We start from the raw sequence: 22,959 nt of genomic DNA on the forward strand, positions 1-22,959 counted from the left end.
ACCTTCAGTTTCTTGACTGAACAGGAGATTTTCCCCCATTAAGTTCTTCTTCAGTGTTGTAGAAATAAAAAGGGACCTTTTATAGACCTTTTATATAGACCTCCTGTAGAACATTTAAGGCTTATTACTCATTCCTGTGTATTCTTATGCATTTGTGCTTGGGGTGCAAAATAGAATCCGGTGAATAAATTGCTTTTGTGCCTTAGTTTTCTTGTCTGTAACTTGAGTGTTTTTGCTCTTTGGAACTTGTGTAGGTATAAAATGAGAGAGTATGTGTAGTATGTGTAGGTGGCTAGGTTGAAATGGTTGCTTCATAACTAGGACTGTGACTAGTCTTTTAGACTTGGGTTTTCTTACATGCATACAAATGTCTTTCCTTCCAGTTGCTCAGATAGATCTTTATTTATTTATTTGGTTTTTGTGCCACATCTGGTGGTGCTCAGGGCTTACTCCTAGGCTCTGTGTTTCTGATGGTGTTCTGAGGACTGTATGAGGTGCTGGGGACTGAACCCAGGTCAGCTGCATGCTAGGTAAATACATACCTGTTGTACTATCACTCTGGCCCCACAAAACAGATGTTTTAATGGCAATTCGATAAATAACTCAAGGGTGCACAATTCCCCCAAAGCAGAGACAAAACCCTGATCAAGTCCACTTTTAGAGGGTCCAGTTTTACTCCCAGGTGAGCAGTGTGTGGTCACGGGCCATGCTTAGTGCCTTCCTCTTGCATTTCCTCTCGTTTTGGTACGAGTTGGTCAGATGGGTGCTAGTGTCAGTGGCTGACTCTCAGCAGAGTGTCCAGCACCCACATTTTCACCAGTGAATGAGAGCTCAGCAATGCTTCATACAGCCAAGTACAACTGTCACACTGATCTTTATTTAGTCCTGTTGTCTTCAGATCTTGTCATCGAAGCTCTGGTGATTCTAAGCAAGTACCTATTTGAGGAAGAATCTGTGAGATGGATCGTTAGACACCAACTAGTTCTTCAGAACTGAATGTGGGTGTTTTAATGCACAGTCTGCCTTGGAACTAGGTCATGGAGCTGGGGCAGATCACGGGCTTTTTTCCCCCTTGACAGTCCGATGAGCACAGTTCCCAGACTCCTGGGTGGAACAGGCCCCCTGGTCTTCTAGTTCATGCTGGTTCTTTAGCGTCTCCATCTTTTCTGCATTCCAGCCTAGTCCCTGGGAGTTCCAAAGCCTTTTCGAGTTGAGATTGTCCAACCTACAGCTGTTATTATGTATCACATCACAGATGTCCCCTGCCTGTGCCGTCGTCACACTCTCATCCATAAAACTCTGGAAGAAAAGAAGGTGGTAGAATCTTTTTATTTCTCACTGAAGGTTACACTGCTTTTAGGATGACTTGCTGCCTTTCTTTTCTCTGGGATGTCAGTCTTCACCCCAGCTAGCTTCCAAGCCCTCTGTCTCTAGCAAGGGTCACGGAGCTGTGAGCTGATATTTCGGGGTTGGGTGGGTCCTCTCTTGGGGGCAGGAGCTGCAGTTTAGGTATCTGCTGGGAGAAAACACCCTGGTTGTGAGAGGAAAAGGCCTACACTAAAGGGGGCAGAACTCTAAAAGTTGTTTCTCAGCATGATCAGCAAATTGATTTGGAAGGATATTGGGGAAAAAAGGGCAGAAAGATCACTAAGGCAGTTGATATGAGAAGCAAGGGGAGAGAGAGAGAGAGAGAGAGAGAGAGAGACAGAGACAGAGAGAGACAGAGAGAGAGACAGAGAGACAGAGAGACAGAGACAGAGAGAGAGGAGAGAAGAGAGAGTTACTTCAGGAATGATTCCTAAGTGCAGAGCCAAGAGTAAGCCCAGTGTGATCCCAAGACAAGAGAGAGAGAGAGAGAGAGAGAGAGAGAGAGAGAGAGAGAGAGAGACAGAGAGAGACAGAGAGAGACAGAGAGACAGAGAGAGAGAGAAAGAGAAAGGAGAGAGAGAAGAGAGAGTTACTTCAGGAACGATTCCTGAGTGCAGAGCCAAGAGTAAGCCCGAGTGTGATCCCAAGACAAGAGAGAGAGAGAGAGAGAGAGACAGACAGAGAGAGACAGAGAGAGACAGAGAGAGACAGAGAGAGAGAGATTCCTGAGTGCAGAGCCAAGAGTAAGCCCAAGTGTGATCCCAAGACCAAAAGATCAAATACAAACAAAAGCCACTCAATTGCTGCTGTGTTGAAGCAGGGGAGAGAACCCTTTTGAGGGCCGGGTTTCTTGGGAAACCCCTAGGACACTTATACAGTTGGCCACTGCCTGAAATAAGGAGCCCCTGTAAGCAGAATGACTGCTTTCTGTGAAGTTAGATACGACTTTGTAGGGGAAAATAGTGAAAAACTCACCCGGCTCACACTAAGCCCTTGCAGACTGTACCCAGCTGGCAGAGCCTTCCTACCTGCTCCAGCCCTGGGCCCTTAGAGGCGTTGAGGTGGGGTCTTGTGAGCAGGACCAAGTTAGGCAGCTAGGTGGGCTTTGGCCTCCAGGCTGGAAAACTGAAGTCTGGGTCTCCAGGCTTTTCTGAGAAGCCAGCAGAGTGTGCTCTGGTTTTTAAAGGATTCTGACACTTGGTAGGTAGAGGCAGCATCTGCCTTAGGTCAAGTACTGGGGAAAGATGGTAGTGGATGGCAAATATGGTGTTTGATTTGTAGAAAGGCCAAGTGAAAAACAGCTTTAGTTTTGTGTTTTTAGTTTGTTTCCTAGAATCCTTGGCTCTGTGTGGCATCTAGCCTTCATTTCTGTGTTCTTCACAATAGCACTGTCTTGGTTTTGTTTTGTTTTGAGATAATAGAGTCTGACATAGTCATTCTGACAAACAATAAACTATAATAAAACTCTTAAGTACATATCAGATTTATTCCCAATTTTCAGGTGTCTTTTGTAAGCCAGGGCTAGATTGTCCTAGAAGACCTTTCTGAAGGGGCCTGTCACCTGCCAGGCTTAGTGGTTTTTGACGACTGAGGTTAAAATGTTTTCAAACACCAGGTTTCTATTTTTAACATGCCAGTTGATATTGCATAAACTTAACTTTCTTTAAAATGCCCCTTTTCTCCTTGGAAATTAGTTGTAGCTAAAATGTCCTTGCCCCATGGGGTTTTTTGTTTTGTTCTGTTCTTTCTTTATCATGGGATGGTTGTAAAATGCTTACATTCGATGTCAGCATATTAGTTGTAACCTTTTATTGCTATTGATATCTCTAAGTGTGTTAAGTAAATCTTCATTTTGCTGACCTCTTTGCGGATGCATGACATCAGCACATTCTCTCTTCCAGCAGACAGGTGAGAGATTAGCGGGTGCAAGTCAATTTTTTCCTTTTTGCTTTGTTTTCTCCAGAGCAGTAAGATTCATTGTCTGGCAAGAGAGAAACTGTGTTAAATGCTGGAATTTGTCTTCCAGTTAATGGTTTAAAGAGTGAATGTGAATTATACGGCTTGTTTGCACGGTGCCTGATAGGCCACTCCAGAGGAGTGCTTTTGTAAAGCTATTTAACCCAGACAGTCATTTGGGTTCTGCCAGATGAATAGCATCATAATTAATAGCACCAGAACCTTTCTGTCTAAAAACTGGCTTGTCTATAATTTGAGAGGACTGTTTCCCCTTTCCTTTGGAAAACAGTAAAGCAGCTCTCTCTTGCCTTTCACTTTGAGGAGAAAGAAGCCTTCCCAGTTCTCACTTGGCATAGGTACTTGGTGGCCTCTTGGCCGATAGAGTTAGGTCAGCCAGAGCTGTATCCATATGGACTTGTGGTCGTAGTCTGAGTCCTGATGAATGTGGGGAGCCTAGAGTCCTGTGGGAGCTGGAGTCTGGACAATCCTTAAGCCCTCTGAAAATGGGCTGGTGCTATTGCTGAATGGGTCTGTTTCTTTGGAAATCTTTTTAATTCTTATGTCATCTGCTCTAACCATTTCCCCTCTGTGCTTTGTAGGAAACTGGGTCATTTGAAGAATCTACAGATGACTCCGAGGTAAGGTGGTGTGATCTGGGCATCTGGGATTTTCCAGCTCACCATATTCTTACTGGAACCTATTCTTTACCTTTTAAGCTTGTTCTTGCCAAGGGCGACATTGCCAGGGGTGGGGGGGTGATAAGTAAGTAAAGTGAGCTGTGGTTGGGCTTTGGGAAGAATAGGTCAGGTTTCTCTTAAAATAGCCAATATCCAGAAAAAAAAAATAGAAGGAATGAAAAGTTTTCTTCTTTTGAATAATGAAATTTTTCCTTTTTTTAATTACTTTATTTTTAAACACCTTGCAATGCAGTTGGTTTTTTCTTTCACAGCTACAAAGTAGTTCATGACTAAGTTTCAGCCATACAATGTCAATGCCCTTCACCAGTGCATATTTCCTACCACCAATATCCCAATTTCCCTCCCACCCTCTGCCCTGCCTGCTTCTGTGGCAGATATTTTTCTTCTCTCTTTCTCTCTTTCTCCTCCCTCTTTTAGACACTGTGGTTTGTAATATTGTTACTAAAGGGGTATTGAATAATACTTTTTATTCAAAGCATGCTGGTTGATGCAAACTTTTATGATATTAACTCCTTAGTGCACAGAAACCTATTTCTTTCAACCTCTCTTCCTTCTCTCCTTTTATTCTTCCTTCATTTTGGCCCACTCTATAATCAGGGATCATTCTTGATAGGCTCAGGACTGTATGTTGTGTCAGCTGTCAAACCTGGTTCAACTGTGTGAAAGGCAAGCACCTTACTCTCTGTTCTTTTGCTCTAGTTCTAGAAATCTATTTCTTTTTTTTTCCTCTCTAGAAACCTATTTCTTAAAATGAGCACTCAAGATCCTGTAATATTCTTTCTAGGGCTGGGATGATATTATACTGGATAGGGTATTTGTCTTGAATGTGGCTGTCCCAGGTTTAACCCCCAGCATCCCATATAAGTCTCCTGAGCACTACCAGAAGTAGTTCCTAAACTCAGATCCGAGAGTAAACCCTGAACACCACTGGCTGTCGACCAGATTAAAACCAAAATAAAACCACATCCCCTCCATAATTTCTTTATTCTTTAATGACTATTATTCTCATTGTATAATTTCAGAAACATTGAAATTATAGTTTATTTGACAAAAAGGTAAGTGTATCTTAATACCTGTTAGGAAATGAAATTGTTATAAAGATTATATTTTAAGATGAAAAAAGTAAGAAAAAAGGAAGAGCTTTTAAAGAAAACATTTTTTAAGACTGCATCAGAAAAAAATTTCAGGGCTGGAGCAAGCATACAGTGGGCAAGGCTGTGTACTTCCCTTGTATGTGACCCACTCAGTTTCAATCCCTGGCACCCATCTGGTTCCCAAGTATCGTTAAGAGTGATCCCTGAGTGCGGAACCAGTATAAACCTGAAATTGCTTTGTGTGGCCTCCCCTTCCAAAGAAATAGCCAATGCTAACAAATTACTTACCTAATCAATTTTAGAAATAGATTTCTAGTCATAATTATACCTTTTTTCAAATATTTTATTTAGTTCAAGAATTTAATGGTGATTCTGACAGTCTGCTAGACATCCACACTAGTCGCCATTTTAGCTAAAACATTTGGGTAATGACAGTGCATATTGCGAGTTTAGGAATTATGTTTTATTAGGAAAAGGGTGGGCCTTTACGTATTCTTCCAGAGCATCCTACATAACACTTTCCCACACATTTCTAGTTTGATTGTAGTATTTGATTCCTAACATTTCCACCCCGAAGGTCATCTGGTAACCTCAGGTGCTTCTGTACAATGTTACTGAGTTTGCTTATAGATGGAGTATTTTGTTAATTTTAAATCAAGAGAAGCCTTTCAGATTATCATTATTTTTTTGTTGTTGTTTGTTTTGGGGCCATACCCGGCAGTGCTCAAGGCTCACTCCTGTCTTTGCTCAGGGATCATTTCTCGTGGTGCTCTAGGGGCCCTAAAGGATACTGGGAATCGAATCTGGGTCAGCTGTGTACAAGGCAAGTGCTCTGCCCTGCCCACTGTACTAGTTATTGTTCTAGCACTGACCTTTTTTCTTTCTTATTTTTTGTTTTTTGAGCCACACCCAGTGATGCTCAGGGGTTATTCCTGGCTTGGGGGACCATATGGGATACTGGGATTCGAACCGCCGTCTGTCCTGGATTAGCTGCATGCTAGGCAAATGCCCTACCATCGAGCTATCACTCCAGCCCCTCAGCACTGACCATTATTAAGGAAATATTTAATTAATTGAAAACCCTGTGTTCTTAGAATCAGTGATGCCAAATTCTACAGTTTTAGAAGTCTGTCTAGGGGTTTTGTTTCAGAATTGAAGATATTAGCAGCCACCTCAGTCTCAAGCTTCCATACAGCAAAAGAATTTCATCTGACTCTGCTCCATAGTCATTTGTAGTGAATCTGCTGACTTCAAATATTCCCTGTTTGTAGTTATGCTGGAGGTTACATGTGCTCTCATTTGCCTCTGGTCTTTGGTGCTTCTGTTTAGGATGCAACTTGGGGTTCATATTTTAGCCATTCTTCCTCCTTGCTTTATAACTGTAGAAATAGCACTCAAGTCTATTGTTTAATTTTCTTATATGAAAATTAGGTTTATCTTGTATGTTTGTTATAAGGATTAGATAAAATTAATATTTGCAAAACACATTATATATTGCTTAGTCCAGGGGTCTGTAACTTTTTTTTTTTTTTCTGTTAAATAATGCTTACTTTTTTTTTTTTTTATAATTTTTTTTTTATTTAAACACCTTGATTACATACATGATTGTGTTTGGGTTTCAGTCATAAAAGGAACACCACCCATCACCAGTGCAACATTCCCATCACCCAAGTCCCAAATCTCCCTCCTCCCCACCCAACCCCCGCCTGTACCCTAAACAGGCTCTACATTTCCCTCATACATTCTCAATATTAGGACAGTTCAAAATGTAGTTATTTCTCTAACTAAACTCATCACTCTTTGTGGTGAGCTTCCTGAGGTGAGCTGGAACTTCCAGCTCTTTTCTCTTTTGTGTCTGAAAATTATTATTACCAGGGTGTCTTTCATTTTTCTTAAAACCCATAGATGAGTGAGACCATTCTGCGTTTTTCTCTCTCTCTCTGACTTATTTCACTCAGCATAATAGATTCCATGTACATCCATGTATAGGAAAATTTCATGACTTCATCTCTCCTGACAGCTGCATAATATTCCATTGTGTATATGTACCACAGTTTCTTTAGCCATTCGTCTGTTGAAGGGCATCTTGGTTGTTTCCAGAGTCTTGCTATGGTAAATAGAGCTGCAATGAATATAGGTGTAAGGAAGGGGTTTTTGTATTGTATTTTTGTGTTCCTAGGGTATATTCCTAGGAGTGGTATAGCTGGATCGTATGGGAGCTCGATTTCCAGTTTTTGGAGGAATCTCCATATCGCTTTCCATAAAGGTTGAACTAGACAGCATTCCCACCAGCAGTGGATAAGAGTTCCTTTCTCTCCACATCCCCGCCAACACTGTTTATTCTCATTCTTTGTGATGTGTGCCATTCTCTGGGGTGTGAGGTGGTATCTCATCGTTGTTTTGATTTGCATCTCCCTGATGATTAGTGATGTGGAACATTTTTTCATGTGTCTTTTGGCCATGTGTATTTCTTCTTTGTCAAAGTGTCTGTTCATTTCTTCTCCCCATTTTTTGATGGGGTTAGATGTTTTTTTCTTGTAAAGTTCTGTCAGTGCCTTGTATATTTTGGAGATTAGCCCTTTATCTGATGGGTATTGGGTGAATAGTTTCTCCCACTCAGTGGGTGGCTCTTGTATCCTGGGCACTATTTCCTTTGAGGTGCAGAAGCTTTTCAGCTTAATATATTCCCATCTGTTAATCTCTGCTTTCACTTGCTTGGAGAGTGCAGTTTCCTCCTTGAAGATGCCTGTAATGTCCTGGAGTGTTTTGCCTATGTGCTGTTCTATATATCTTATGGTTTTGGGGCTGATATCGAGGTCTTTAATCCATTTGGATTTTACCTTTGTACATGATGTTAGCTGGGGGTCTAAGTTTAATTTTTTGCAAGTGGCTATCCAATTGTGCCAACACCACTTGTTGAAGAGGCTTTCCCTGCTCCATTTAGGATTTCCTGCTCATTTATCAAAAATTAGATGGTTGTATCTCTGGGGAACATTTTCTGAGTATTCAAGCCTATTCCACTGATCTGAGGACCTATCCTTATTCCAATACCATGCTGTTTTGATAACTGTTGCTTTGTAGTACAGTTTAAAGTTGGGAAAAGTAATTCCTCCCATATTCTTTTTCCCAATGATTGCTTTAGCTATTCGAGGGTGTTTATTGTTCCAAATGAATTTCAAAAGTGTCTGATCCACTTCTTTGAAGAATGTCATGGGTATCTTTAGAGGGATGGCATTAAATCTGTATAATGCCTTGGGGAGTATTGACATTTTGATTATGTTAATCCTGCCAATCCATGAGCAGGGTATGCGTTTCCATTTCCGTGTGTCCTCTCTTATTTCTTGGAGCAGAGTTTTATAGTTTTCTTTGTATAGGTCCTTCACATATTTAGTCAAGTTGATTCCAAGATATTTGAGTTTGTGTGGCACTATTGTGAATGGGGTTGTTTTCTTAATGTCCATTTCATCCTTATTACTATTGGTATATAGAAAGGCCATTGATTTTTGTGTGTTAATTTTGTAGCCTGCCACCTTGCTATATGAGTCTATTGTTTCTAGAAGCTTTTTGATAGAGTCTTTAGGGTTTTCTAAATAGAGTATCATGTCATCTGCAAACAGTGAGAGCTTGACTTCTTCCTTTCCTATCTGGATTCCCTTGATATCCTTTTCTTGCCTAATTGCTATAGCAAGTACTTCCAGTGCTATGTTGAATAGGAGTGGTGAGAGAGGACAGCCTTGTCTTGTGCCAGAATTTAGAGGGAAGGCTTTCAGTTTTTCTCCATTGAGGATAATATTTGCCACTGGCTTGTGGTAGATGGCCTTCACTATATTGAGAAAGGTTCCCTCCATTCCCATCTTGCTGAGAGTTTTGATCAAGAATGGGTGTTGGACCTTATCAAATGCTTTCTCTGCATCTATTGATATGATCATGTGGTTTTTATTTTTCTTATTATTGATGTTGTGTATTATGTTGATAGATTTACGGATGTTAAACCAGCCTTGCATTCCTGGGATGAAACCTACTTGATCGTAGTGGATGATCTTCTTAACGAGGCATTGAATCCTATTTGCCAGGATTTTGTTGAGGATCTTTGCATCTGCATTCATCAGTGATATTGGTCTGTAATTTTCTTTTTTGGTAGCGTCTCTGTCTGGTTTAGGTATCAAGGTGATGTTGGCTTCATAAAAGCTATTTGGAAGTGTTTCTGTTTGTTCAATTTCATGAAAGAGTCTTGCCAAGATTGGCAGTAGTTCCTCTTGGAAAGTTTGATAGAATTCATTAGTGAATCCATCTGGACCTGGGCTTTTGTTTTTCGGCAGACATTTGATTACTGTTTTAATTTCATCAATGGTGATGGGGGTGTTTAGATATGCTACATCCTCTTCCTTCAACCGTGGAAGATTATAAGAGTCCAATAATTTATCCATTTCTTCCAGGTTCTCATTTTTAGTGGCGTAGAGTTTTTCAAAGTAGTTTCTGATTACCCTTTGAATCTCTGTCATATCAGTAGTGATCTCTCCTTTTTCATTCCTGATACGAGTTATCAAGTTTCTCTCTCTCTCTTTCTTTGTTAGGTTTGCCAGTGGTCTATCAATCTTGTTTATTTTTTCAAAGAACCAACTTCTGCTTTCGTTGATCTTTCGGATTGTTTTTTGGGTTTCCACTTCATTGATTTCTGCTCTCAGCTTTGTTATTTCCTTCTGTCTTCCTATTCTTGGGTCCTTTTGTTGAGCATTTTCTAGTTCTATTAGCTGTGTCATTAAGCTACTCAGGTAAGCTCCTTCTTCCTTCCTGATGTGTGCTTGCAAAGCTATAAATTTTCCTCTCAGTACTGCTTTTGCTGTGTCCCATAAGTTCTGAGAGTTTGTGTCTTTATTGTCATTTGTTTCCAGGAACCTTTTTATTTCCTCCTTGATTTCATCTCGGACCCACTGGTTATTGAGCATGAGGCTGTTTAACTTCCAGGTGTTAAAGTGTTTCTTCTGAGTCCCTTTGGAGTTCACAAATAATTTCAGAGCCTTGTGGTCAGCGAAGGTAGTCTGCAAAATTTCTATCCTCTTGATCTTATGGAGGTATGTTTTATGTGCCAGCATGTAGTCTATCCTGGAGAATGTCCCATGTACATTGGAGAAGAATGTGTATCCAGGTTTCTGGGGATGGAGTGTCCTATATATATCCACTAGGCCTCTTTCTTCCATTTCTCTCCTCAGGTCTAGTATATTCTTGTTGGGTTTCAGTCTGGTTGACCTGTCCAGTGTTGACAAAGCAGTGTTAAGGTCCCCCACAATTATTGTGTTGTTGTTGATATTATTTTTCAGATTTGTCAACAGTTGTATTAAATATTTTGCTGGCCCCTCATTCGGTGCATATATGTTTAGGAGAGTGAATTCTTCCTGCTCTACGTACCCCTTGATTAATATAAAATTTCCGTCTTTGTCCCTTACAACCTTCCTGAGTATAAAGTTTGCATTATCTGATATTAGTATGGCCACTCCAGCTTTTTTATGGGTGTTGTTTGCTTGGATAAGTTTTCTCCAGCCTTTTATTTTGAGTCTATGTTTGTTCTGACTATTCAGGTGCGTTTCTTGTAGGCAGCAGAAGGTTGGATTGAGTTTTTTGATCCATTTAGCCACTCTGTGTCTCTTAACTGGTGCATTTAGTCCATTGACGTTGAGAGAAAGAATTGTCCTGGGATTTAACGCCATCTTTATTTCAAAATTTGGTGTGTCTTTTGGGTAGTCTTGTCTTAGATTAGGTCTTTCAGTTTTTTTCTTAAGACTGGTTTTGTGTCTGTGAAGTTTCTGAGCTGTTTTTTGTCTGTGAAACCATGTATTCTTCCATCAAACCGGAAAGTGAGTTTTGCTGGGTATAGTATTCTGGGTGAAGCATTCATTTCATTCAGTCTTGTCACAATATCCCACCACTGCTTTCTGGCATTGAGTGTTTCTGGTGACAGGTCTGCTGTAAATCTCAGGGAAGCTTGCTTGAACATGATTTCCCCTTTTGATCTTGCTGTTTTCAGAATTCTGTCTCTATCTGTGGGATTTGTCATTGTGACTAGGATGTGTCTTGGGGTGGTTTTTCTGGGGTCTCTTTTGGTTGGTACTCTTCGGGCATGCAGGATTTGATCACATATATTCTTTAGCTCTGGAAGTTTCTCTTTAATGATGTTCTTGACCATTGATTCTTCCTGGAAATTTTCTTCCTGGGTCTCTGGGACTCCAATGATTCTTAAGTTGTTTCTGTTGATCTTATCATAGACTTCTATTTTCGTCTGTTCCCATTCTTTGACTAATTTTTCCATTGTCTGCTCATTTGCTTTAAGTTTTTTGTCCAATCTCTCCTGCTGTATGGAATTGTTATGTATCTCATCTTCCACAGCACCAAGTCTATTCTCAGCTTCTTATACCCTGTCCCAGAGCTTATCCATTTTGTCATTCACTTCGTTTACTGACTTTTTCAGTCCTGTTAGTTGGCATGTTATTTCAGTTTGGAGTTTTGTGATTTCTGTCTTCATATTTTCTTGGTTCTTATTAGTGTTTTGTTCAACTCGATCCATGGTTTCTTGGAGTCTGTTGAGCACCTTCCATATTGCTAGTCTAAAGTCCTTATCTGAGAGGTTGATTAGTTGTTCAGTCATTATCTGGTCCTCAGAATTGTCATCTTCATTCTCTATGTCTGATGCTGGCCTGCGTTGTTTCCCCATTGTCACACTTGTATTGTGGGTTTTTCTACGTGTTGTGGTGGTATTCATTGTCTATATGATGTAGGCAGCACACTCCTCTGGCTCCTCCCTTTCTGGATGGGCTGACTTGCCTCTAAGGGAGGGGAGTCCTCCGTGGATGAAGCCTCACACTGGGTCAAATCTTAGGCCTAAGCATGCAACAGAGAAGACAGTCCAGAGAGAAATGTTTGCTTCTGTGATATAGCACCGTTCTTAGTGTGATTTTTCCTTCTTGTTGCAATGGAGTTCTTTCCTTAGAAAGAGTGCACGGCCGCGTAGCGAAGCGGAGCGGCCGTGCTCCTCTGAGCCTCTTTTTGCCCCACTCGCAAGAGTTTCACGCAAGAGGACAGTAGACAGACATAGACAGGTCACACTCACAGTCTTTCACAGTTGAGCCCCACTGGGTCAGTGTACTTTCGCGGATTTTCCCTGCCTGGTGTCACACACAGGGAGCCAGCTCTTGCAAAGCTTAGCCGGTTTTTTTTTTTTTTTTTTTTTGTGGTTTTTGGGTCACACCCGGCAGTGCTCAGGGGTTATTCCTGGCTCCAGGCTCAGAAATTGCTCCTGGCAGGCACGGGGGACCATATGGGGCGCCGGGATTCTAACCGATGACCTCCTGCATGAAAGGCAAACGCCTTACCTCCATGCTATTTCTCCGGTCCCGCTTAGCCGGTTTTTATGCTCTGAAGTCCCTCCCTGAAAATGGCGTCTGGGCGAGCGAGGTTTCTGGAGGCTCTTTTTGCCCCACTCGCAAGAGTTTCACGCAAGAGGACAGTAGACAGACATAGACAGGTCACACTCACAGTCTTTCACAGTTGAGCCCCACTGGGCCAGTGTACTTTCGCGGATTTTCCCCGCCTGGTGTCACACACAGGGAGCCCGCTCTTTACACTTTTTAATGAGGCTCTTCTGTGTGCTGGGCAGCTGCTCCAGGAGTCCGGTCTGTAACTTTTAAGACATAAAAAGCCACTTGAACTCATTTCTGAAAGGAAAAAAAACCTGGGAGCTGCAAAACCATTGGGGCATTTAAAACAAATATAGCACCGCATACATTGTTTCTTATCTTAATGCTATGTACAGGATTGTGAAGTTAGCTATCAATCTGAAGAAAAAGAAAGAACTTTTTCACTTAACAGTGTAAAATATATTTGTGAAAATTAATAGCCAGTTAAAATACCTAAGTGACGAGATCGGGTGCGTTCAGGGTGTATGGCCTTAGTTGAACCAAGTCATGGGTATTGTTGGACGTGTTCTTATGCCCCATCTGCATGCCACGTGGCTTTATTTCTTGTTTACATAGGCACATTAAAACGAGAAAATATGGGGCCGGTGAGGTGGCGCTAGAGGTATGGTGTCTGCCCTGCAAGCGCTAGTCCCATATGGTCCCCCCCAAGCCAGGGGCAATTTCTGAGCGCTTAGCCAGGAGTAACCCCTGAGCATCAAAAGGGTGTTGCCCGAAAAACAAACAAAATAAAACAAAACAAAACAAAACGGGAAAATACTATACATACAAATAAGTTCTTATCTAATAGAGATGGGAACACACACATCTTGTAGTGCAATGGGACCTTACACCGTGAACATTGACATAATGACCTGGCACAGGCCTCAGAAGAAAGGGCATTCTCCATTCACCCCTGATCTAGGGAAGCCATCTACGAAACATCCAGGGTTGTCTATAACCTGGAAGCAATCCTCTACCAGGGAAGACCCTACCGCTGCTCTGACATTGACCTACTCTAGAGATTTCCCTTAACGCTGAGAAGACTTAACAACAACGACCTGCTTACTGGACAGGGATTTCTACATTGTCCTTTAATTGTGAGGTGAAACGAGAGGATGTCCACACCAGCCTGTCTTTAATGTAGGATATGCAGATTCCAGGATCATTAATACAGAAACCTGATGCCAACAATAGAGACTACGTGAAAAATAAAACTGTATTGGCACTACAGACAATGACTTGGATTGAACAAACTAGTTTGCCTGGAGCCTAGAGTTGGTCTTATGCCAGGAATCTTCAGGGGTAGGGTCTCCTTATATTTAGGCCAAGGCTTTTCTTTTCCATGTCCCCCACATTTTGGTGGGCCTATGCAAACAATATTTGCCACTAACACCATTTTTACTGTGCTCCTTTGACTCAAACCTTAAAAAAAAACCACTTAAATTTTTGATGTTAACTTAAACTAATATGCATGTGCATGAAAATGTAAAAAAATACTATGCCTTCAATGTTTAAGGAGTCACATAAATCTCGTGGCTTTAGATTGCTTTGTGTACTGCTAAGAAATGTTATAATGTACTACAATCTGGGGACTTGTGGACAAAGTAATTGTACATGGGTTCTGTTTTATTTTTTTTAATGTTCTTTGACTGTAAGGTCAAAATTTAGGCATCAGCAAGGGGATTTCTTCTGAGAACCCTGTTTATGGGTGATTGTCCTTCCACTGTAACTTTACCTTGACCTCTTTCTTTGCATCATTGTTCTCATAATTAAAAATAAAAAATTAAAAAAATTAAAAAAAAAATAATACCTAAGTGATACCGCAGTTTTTGTGGATTATGTTCTGCTGTTAGGGCTTCAGAAGTATGAGAAGGCAGGGGAGGGTACATGCACTCACTCCAATAAAGCCCCTGTGATGTCAGCCCAAATACCAGTGTAGCTGGAATTTTGGTCAAATTGGGGTCTCTGCAGGGAATCCTAGAAATGGTAAAAGCAGTGAATGTGGGTGATGGGTGCAGCAGGTGTGGAGATTCAGTAGGGTGGAACTTGGTCTGCCTCTCCTCCTAGTGAATCACCTTTTAGGGCTCTTGTTTTTTTTTGGGTTTTGGGTCACACCCGGCAGTGCTCAGGGGTTACTCCTAGCTCTATGCTCAGAAATCGCTCCTGGCAGGCTCGGGGGACCATATGGGATGCTGGGATTTGAACCACCGACCTTTTGCTCGTAAGGTAAATGCCTTACCTCCATGCTATCTCTCCGACCCCAATTTTAGGGTTGATTTTGGTTGACAGTTTTTTCTTTTTCGTTTAGAACTTTAGAAATGCAATTCCACTTCCATCTACTGTTTTTAAACAAGAAAGCTGTTGTCCTGTGAATTGGTGATTGCCATAAGTTATTTGTCATATTTTTTTTTACCTACTTTTAAGATTTTTTTAACTTAGTTTCAACTTAGTTTTAAGTTAGTTAACGTAGTTCATTTTGATGGCTCTTATTATGGTGCTTTCTACTTATTGTATTTGGAGATTGTTCAGTCTCATGACTTATTTTCTGCATTGAACTTGGAAGGTTTCAGCTACTTTTGAATATTTTTTAATTTCTATCTTTTCTTTTCATCTTAAACTTATGCTAACGTTAATTTTAGGCCTTTTGAATTTTTTCACAGTATTTTAAGACTGTTCATTTTCTTTGTTATATTTCCTCTTTATTGTCATATGTGGTCAATTCTGTTCTGTCCTCAATTTATTGGTTTTGTCTTGTTCACATTTCTTTTTTTTTTTTTTTTTTTGGTTTTTGGGCTACACCCATTTGACGCTCAGGGGTTTCTCCTGGCTATGTGCTCAGAAATAGCCCCTGGCTTGGGGGGACCATATGGGATGCCGAGGATCGACCACGGTCTGTCCTACGCTAGTGCTTGCAAGGCAGGCACCTTACCTTTAGCGCCACCTTCCCGGCCCCATGGTTCACATTTCAATTAAGCTATTTATTTATATATATATTTTTAGTGAATGATTCTGTTTGGCTATGTTATTTTTTGTTCTAAATTTTTCTTTTTTTTTGTGTGTGTGGTTTTGGGTCACACCTGGCAGTGCTCAGGGGTTACTCCGGGCTCCATGCTCAGAAATTGCTCCTGGCAGGCACGGGGTACCATATGGGATGCCGGGATTCGAACTGATGACCTTCTGCATGAAAGGCAAACGCCTTACCTCCATGCTATCTCTCTGGCCCCAATTTTTCATTTTTTAATAACATCTTTGCTGAGGTCTTTCATTTGTTTTAAGGAAATTTATAGTGGCTTATTACACCAATTTTATGATGGTTACTTTAAGATTGTTTCCAGATAATTAAAACATCTCATAAATTTTAATGCATGAATATCATGAATTGCTTCAATTTGTTTAGATCTACTTTGGTGTGCCAAGTGTTGTGCTGAGTGCTATTCATGTTTTTATATCTAAAATGAGCCATATGGGCTGGAGCAGTGGCATAAGCGGTAGGACGTTTGCCTTGCGCATGTTTGACCTAGGACGAACTGTGGTTTGATCCCCTGGCATCCCTTATGGTCCCCCAAGCCGGGAGTGATTTCTGAGTGCATAGTCAGAAGCAACCCCTGAGCATCACTGGGTGTGGCCCAAAACCAAAAATAAAATAAAATAAAATGAGCCATAGTTCTCTTAAGTAACATGTGGTAATTCTGTTGTGTATCAAACAGTTCCAAAATTGCCCTTACTTAACGTAGCACAGATTTATTTCTGAGAAGATTTATTTCTCTCCTAGGGATGCAAGAAAATAGAGCCATCAGTATTAACCATAAAACCCCCAAAAGTCTTAGAAAGTTTTTTAGGTTTAAGGATATATGAAATTCTTTTTTCAAACCCTACTTTGAATAGGTTCTCTCAAGTTACATCTTTTTTTTTTTTTTTTTTCAGTTTAGAGTTAAAATCTCTTGTCTAAATGAAGAAAGATCAGTGATTGTGGCAGTCCACTGGTTGTGGTTTTGCACTTGAGGATGGAAAATGTAGAATTCTGGGGGGAGGGGGTGTAACTGAATCTCACCTAGATCCCCCATTTCAGTGTGGTGCCTCAGTTTCTTTTTAACCAGAGTTCACTATTTTGAATCTCAAAAGGATGACTCCATGACTTTAGTCTACTCCAAGGCCTGGCAGTTTCTGAATCCCCCCCCCCCACCCCCACCCCCCCCCCCCCCCCCCCCCCCCCCCCCGCACTTGTTCATTCCCAACCTTCCTCCCCCACCCAACCACCCACCAGGCTATCTATCTGCCTGCAACAAGTTTAAGAACCTCTTTGGCTCTTAGTGCTCTTCCTAAAGATTGTCTGTACGTCTTATGGAGTGAACACTGCCTGGAACTGAAGCCTGAGTGCAGGGAGGAGAGCATATATTAACCACTTAACATTCGCAGAGTTATGCCCCCTTTATTATGCAGACATACCACATAGTACAAGCAATGAGATTAATGCAATGAACTTTCACCCTCACAAATAGAGCTTTTGTCTAAGACTATTTGATCGCTGCTGTGACTTTATTTTTTATATTAACGAAAAAGTAGAACTATCACATTTGCTGATGTAATGTTTCAACATTCAACTTGCAGAATAAAGAAGAAAACTAGAGAAAGGCTACAAAGGAGTGACATGGATAGCAAAACAGGCCTAATGAAACTTCATATGTGGTGAGGCCTGCTTTGTATAAGTCAGGCTTTGTTCCAGTGACTTTTCTTTTTTTTTCTTTTAATAATTTTTATTTTGACCAAAGTGGATTACTCTTTCACAGTAATATTTTAGGTACATATTAACATTGAATCAGGGGATCCCCATCACCAAAGTTGTCCTCCCTCCACTCCCGTTCCCAGCTTGCATCCCATATCCCTTTCCCTTACCCCCGAGCTGCTAGTATGAGTGGTCCCCTCTGTGTCTAGCTTGTTGTAGATTGGGTATCGATTCTTTTGTCTCTGGCTTTGGATTTGGTATTAAAGTCCAATCTTTTTTTTTTTTTTTTTTTGGTTTTTGGGCCACACCTGGAGTTGCTCAGGGGTTACTCCTGGCTGTCTGCTCAGAAATAGCTCCTGGCAGGCACGGGGGACCATATGGGACACCGGGATTCGAACCAACCACCTTTGGTCCTGGGTCGGCTGCTTGCAAGGCAAACACCGCTGTGCTATCTCTCCGGGCCCAGGTCCAATCATTTTTATTACCACTTAGTGATCATACAACTTCTTGGTCTTGGTACCCTCCATTATTTCTCCTTCAATTTGAGAGGCGGAGCAAGATGGTTCAAGTTATGTGACTTCGCCCATTTTCGGCTTGCTTGATTTTTACCTCCTTTTATTGCTTTTCTTTTCAAATGAATCCAGTGACTTTTTGTTACTTAAAGATGCTACTAGATAACTAAGCTATAGTTATCTGCTTGTAGTGTGTCCACTGAAGCAAAGGACCACTGTAAATCACTTTACTTATGCTTGGGCTGTGGTATATAATACCAGGGAAGTTAATTAGTATGATCACTATCTTTATAACTTTTGCTACTAATATTATTCATAAACATGCCTCTTGGGGAGAAGGGCAGGCCACATTTAGCAGTGTTGGGGCTGCTCCTGGCTCTGTGATTGGGAGACCAATCACAGATTATTAAACTCTTGAGTAACAGGAAGAGTTATGATGGTTCCCCCCCCCCCCCCCAAACTTCTATGTCCTAATCCCCCTGTTATATGGCAGGGAAGATTAAGACTGGGAATTAGATTGAAGTTATAATGGTTCTTCTGTGTTATCTAGGGAGCCCTTGGTGTTTACAAGTGGGTGAGGAGATGGGAAAGGTCAGATGATGTGATGAGGACTCTGCCCACTCTTTTTTTTTTAATTATCTTTATTTAAACACTGTGATTACAAATATGATTGTATTTGTATGATTACAGTCATGTAAAGAACACCCCCCTTCACCAGTGCAGGATTCCCACCACCAATTTCCCAGATCTACCTACTCCTCACCCCACCCACACCTGTACTTGAAACAGGCTTTCTTTTTCCCTCATTCATTCACATTGTTATGATAGTTTTCAGTGTAGTTATTTCTCTAACTGCACTTATCACTCTATGTGGTGAGCTTCATGTCATTAGCTGCATCTACATGGGAGGATGGGGGGAAGTAAGGGTTGGGACTGAGGCAGTAAAATATTAGAAATGAGCTTTGTAGGGCAGTATCAAGGTCCCAATACAAGATGGATATTATGGATATATAGAATATATCGCACATTACTATCAATATGAAAAAAAGAGAAAAAATTTCCACTGACTGTCCCAACATAAACCAGTGCTAGAACCGCCTGCCCTCCTCCCAGAGCGCATTCCCGTTAGTGTAGGGAGAGATAGGGGGAAAGCCTGTTGACCCCTATAGAGTCCACCTAGACCAGTGCCCAGGGAAAGACTGAAGCTCTTGCTGGTCTCCAGAATCAAGGAGGAAACCGGAAGCCAGATGTCTGCCTGCCCTCCTCCCCATGCACCTTCCCCCCTTACGGAGGGAGGGGGGAACCTGAGGATCACTAAGAGTCCACCTGAAACCACTTGTGGCCATCTGAGCTGGCACCCAGGGAAGGCCTGGAGTCAGGGGAAAAAGACAAGGACGGCTGGGGGCCTGCCAAGCCTCCCAGCACTCCCCAGGCTAGGGAGAAAGGTTCTGGTATGGGGCCTCCCCAAACCCCATACCTGGCAAGAGCTGGTCTCCAGAATCAAGGAGGAAACCGGAAGCCAGATGTCTGCCTGCCCTCCTCCCCATGCACCTCCCCTCGGAGTACGGAGGGAGGGGGGAACCTGAGGACCACTAAGAGTCCACCTGAATTCACTTCTGGCCTTCTGAGCTGGCACCCAGGGAAGGCCTGGAGCCAGGGGAAAAAGACAAGGGGGCCTGCCAAGCCTCCCAGCACTCCTCAGGCTAGGGAGAAAAGGCTCTGGTATGGGGCCTCCCCAAACCCCATACCTGACTCTGCCCACTCTTGCTGGCTTTTTATTGAAGAAGGGAAAACCAGCCAAAGACTGCAGAGTCCTCCTTTAGAATTGGGAATGACCAGAAGATCGTTTTTTTCCTTTGAGCTTCACAGTGCAGCCCTTCTGTTACGATTTGGGCTCTATAAAATCCACTTTGGACTCTAATATCGAAAATGTATGTTGTTTCAAGTCACTATGGTAATTTGTTAAAGTAATACAATGGACTCTATTATTGAGTGACTGATAGTTTTTCTTTAATTTTTAGATTTTTAAAAAGTAGATAGCCATCAACAGAAAACATGTAGCAAGATGGGGTAGGAGGAAGAAAAAAAAGAAAACATGTAGCAAAACTTGTAATGAGGCTATTAATCCTAACAAGAGCTTATCAAAACATGTCTTTTCTAGTAATTGGCCAAGGATTGTTTAAGTGACAATCACACTGGACAATCAGCACCCATTTTCACCCTGTTGGTATTCCAGACATTATTTCCTCTGTGGACTCAAGAAATACTATAATGAATAGGAACATGTGTGGATTTCTTTTCATTCATGAGCTCTTTCATTTTTAGTGTAATCATTTTAGGTAAAGGGAGTCACAGGCATCCATCTAATCAGAATTCTTTACTCTGAAATATGAATGTTTTCTCTAGAGACCTTAGTGGGTTAAATAAATCTCTCAAAATAGTATCAAGAAAGTAGAGTGGGGAAAACCTCTGATAAAGCTAAGATTTTAAACTATTGTCAAAATTGCATCAGTCGTTGTTTATTTTTGAATAATTCACCAGTGATGAGCAATATTTGATCTTTGTAGTTCAGGAGGAGCTATTGGCTGAATAAATAGGAGACTGTAGCATTGCATCTTTCCTTATTACTTTCCTAGCTACAAGATTCCCACTTAGATGTGCTTGGAGAATGTAATAGGATGTAAACTCAGGAGGAAGAATATGAGCTGTACAGTTTGTATTTGCCACTGTAATACAAGAAGTGCTGATATTTTTTTGATACTACTGATACTACTACTCACCAGATACTCTGCTTTTGTATTTTATGCATTTAATTCTTCTAGCAGTCCTTTGTGATCTATATATATCAATATAAATTAATATCAATATAAATCAATATCAATATATATATTGATTTGCACTCCTGCCTTTGCAAAAATGTAAGGTAGGTGAAGTTTTAAGTCCTTCCCCCGGTTTTTTATTAGGGCCTGCACAACGCAGAACTGGCATGGAGAACATTGTGATTTTCCAAGTGTTTCAGCACTTTAGCGTTATGGGAAAATTGAACATGGAGGTGCGGGTGCATCCCACCAGTGGCTCACCCTGAGTGTGACTTAATGAATGCAGTTATAGTGCCTGCATCAAAGTGGTTTGAATGGTCTTTGGCCTTTGCCTGCTGGGCTGGTCTGCTTGTGGTTATTAGCTGCCAGTCTCAGCCAGTGCACAAACCAGCTCCGGTCAGTAGGTATAAACAAATTGTAAATCATTGGTTCCAAGGACTTGATGTTTTCTATTCTATGAGTGATTTTAGTAGAATTTGCTGCTAAAATCAGCCTGGGCCAGGTACTTCTCTGCAGAAACTAGAGAGCACGTTCATAACTTTCTATTGGTTCTATTTTGTGATTTCTCTTTCTCTTTGGGGGTTGGGGATTTGGGCCACACCTGGCAGTGCTCAGGGGTCACTCCTGTTCTGCACTTAGAAATCACTCCTAGCAGGCTCAGGACTAAATGGGTTTCCGAGAATGAAACCTGGGTCAGTCGCGCGCAAGGAAAACACCTTACCTGCTATACTATCACTCTGGGCCAATATTTTTTGATTTCTTTATTCAGTTTTTTTTTTTTTGAAAAGTTTGTATCTTAAGACATTCTTGCCTTTTTGTTATATTTTCTGATTCCTTGAAGTGACCAGCCCTCCCTTCCTCTCTCCCACTCCCCTCCCCCTCTTTGTTTCTCTCAATTTTTGGGTTATACCCTGTGGTACTCAGGAATATGGAATGCTGAGGATTGAACCCAAGTTGACTGCTGCAAGACAAGAACCCTACCCGCTGTGCTGCCACAGCCATTAGCTATCTTTTGATCCTGCCTCTTCCACATTCTATAACACATTCGTCAGGGATCATGAGGCTTGTAGTCTATGCAAAGAAGTGGGTGAGAGGTGATGGCCAGAGATGAAGGTGCATGTGGTCAGAAACTGGGGAGAGGCTATAGACATACCCCTCATGGAGAGTTCAGTGAATGAAGTAAGCCTTAAATTGGAGGTGGGAGGGGTGTATTAGGTGTAAAGATGCTAACATCATCTTTGACTTTGTGTTTAGATTTTTATTTTCATGAAACTAATCCAGTGGGTCAGGAGTTCGAATCTGTATTCCACATATTATTAGTTCTCCTTAATTTTGGTAACATCCTGTTTTAATTTTTGTTGCTATGTTTTTCGTCTGCTTTCTTCCAGCCACTTTGGAGACATTGTTAGAGGCTTTGGAGCAGATGCCCAGAATTTGGCTTTACCTGCATGGGAATCTAAGTGAGAATGTCTTAGAAAAGCTTCTTACTAAACTCAGTCTGCTGCTACCAAGGCTTTTGTTTTCACTAGTCTTTATTAGGCATCCGCTGTTCTGTTAGGTGAATTTCAGAACAATAAAAAGTCATAAACCCTGCTTCTAAGGATCTTGCGATCACTAGGGGATATTGGGAAGAAGGGAAAAGAGGGTTATGTTGGCTTTTGCGGCGGAAATTGTCCACCTGAATGGCATATCTTGAAGATTGGTGAGGTTATTCTATATGGCTGGAAGGAAATGAAAAGCTTATTTGCTTTTCTCATTTCTTCTCCTTCTCTTTATATTCTTATCGCTTTCCCAATATAAACTAAATGATGAGGTTGATCCTGTTTATGGTATGTGACTTAGGGCATGAGGACCTTTACCTTGGTTTTTTCCCCCTCCTTAAATTGAACATGAAATTCTGATACTCCAGGTTAAAAGAGCAACCAGGTTTATGAAGACTGCATATCTTGTGAATCTTAAGTAGAGCACTTCAATTATTAGAGGCTAAACTTTTCCTCCTTTTTCAACTCAGTATTATGGCAGGGAAAGCAGCTTTCAGAGATAGGAATCTTAGTTTAGTACAGTTAAAATTTTGAAGCGATGTTGAATGTTACCTATAAAACAGCATTTGTTTCTATAGTAAATTTACTCCTCAGTTTGACTAAATATTGGTGATTGGTCATACTTCCATTTGCTATTTTCTATTTGGGTCCTAGCAGGAGGTTGGCGTACAGCTGTCCTCCTTAAGATAAAGAAATTGAGCCCTGGGATGGTCACTGTTTTGGTGCTTATTCTGCCACCATCATAAATGTATATAGTTTCTATAACAAAAATTGAATCTTGCAAAGCAAGTTTAAACATT

The 22,959-nt window shown here is 41.3% G+C and overlaps 1 protein-coding gene across 1 annotated transcript in view; it reads left to right on the forward strand.

Annotated features, from left to right (window-relative positions):
- Positions 1-837: 837 nt before the first annotated feature.
- Positions 838-22,959, forward strand: part of VPS41 (VPS41 subunit of HOPS complex) — a 197,177-nt gene continuing 175,055 nt past the window's right edge. The window contains exons 1-3 of the mRNA XM_049781729.1: positions 838-954; positions 1,183-1,317; positions 3,924-3,962. Of these exons, the coding sequence (XP_049637686.1) occupies positions 838-954; positions 1,183-1,317; positions 3,924-3,962 (291 nt within the window). The remainder of the gene's footprint in view (positions 955-1,182; positions 1,318-3,923; positions 3,963-22,959) is intronic.

Source organism: Suncus etruscus, chromosome 10 (assembly GCF_024139225.1).
Source record: "Suncus etruscus isolate mSunEtr1 chromosome 10, mSunEtr1.pri.cur, whole genome shotgun sequence".
Taxonomy (NCBI): domain Eukaryota; kingdom Metazoa; phylum Chordata; class Mammalia; order Eulipotyphla; family Soricidae; genus Suncus; species Suncus etruscus.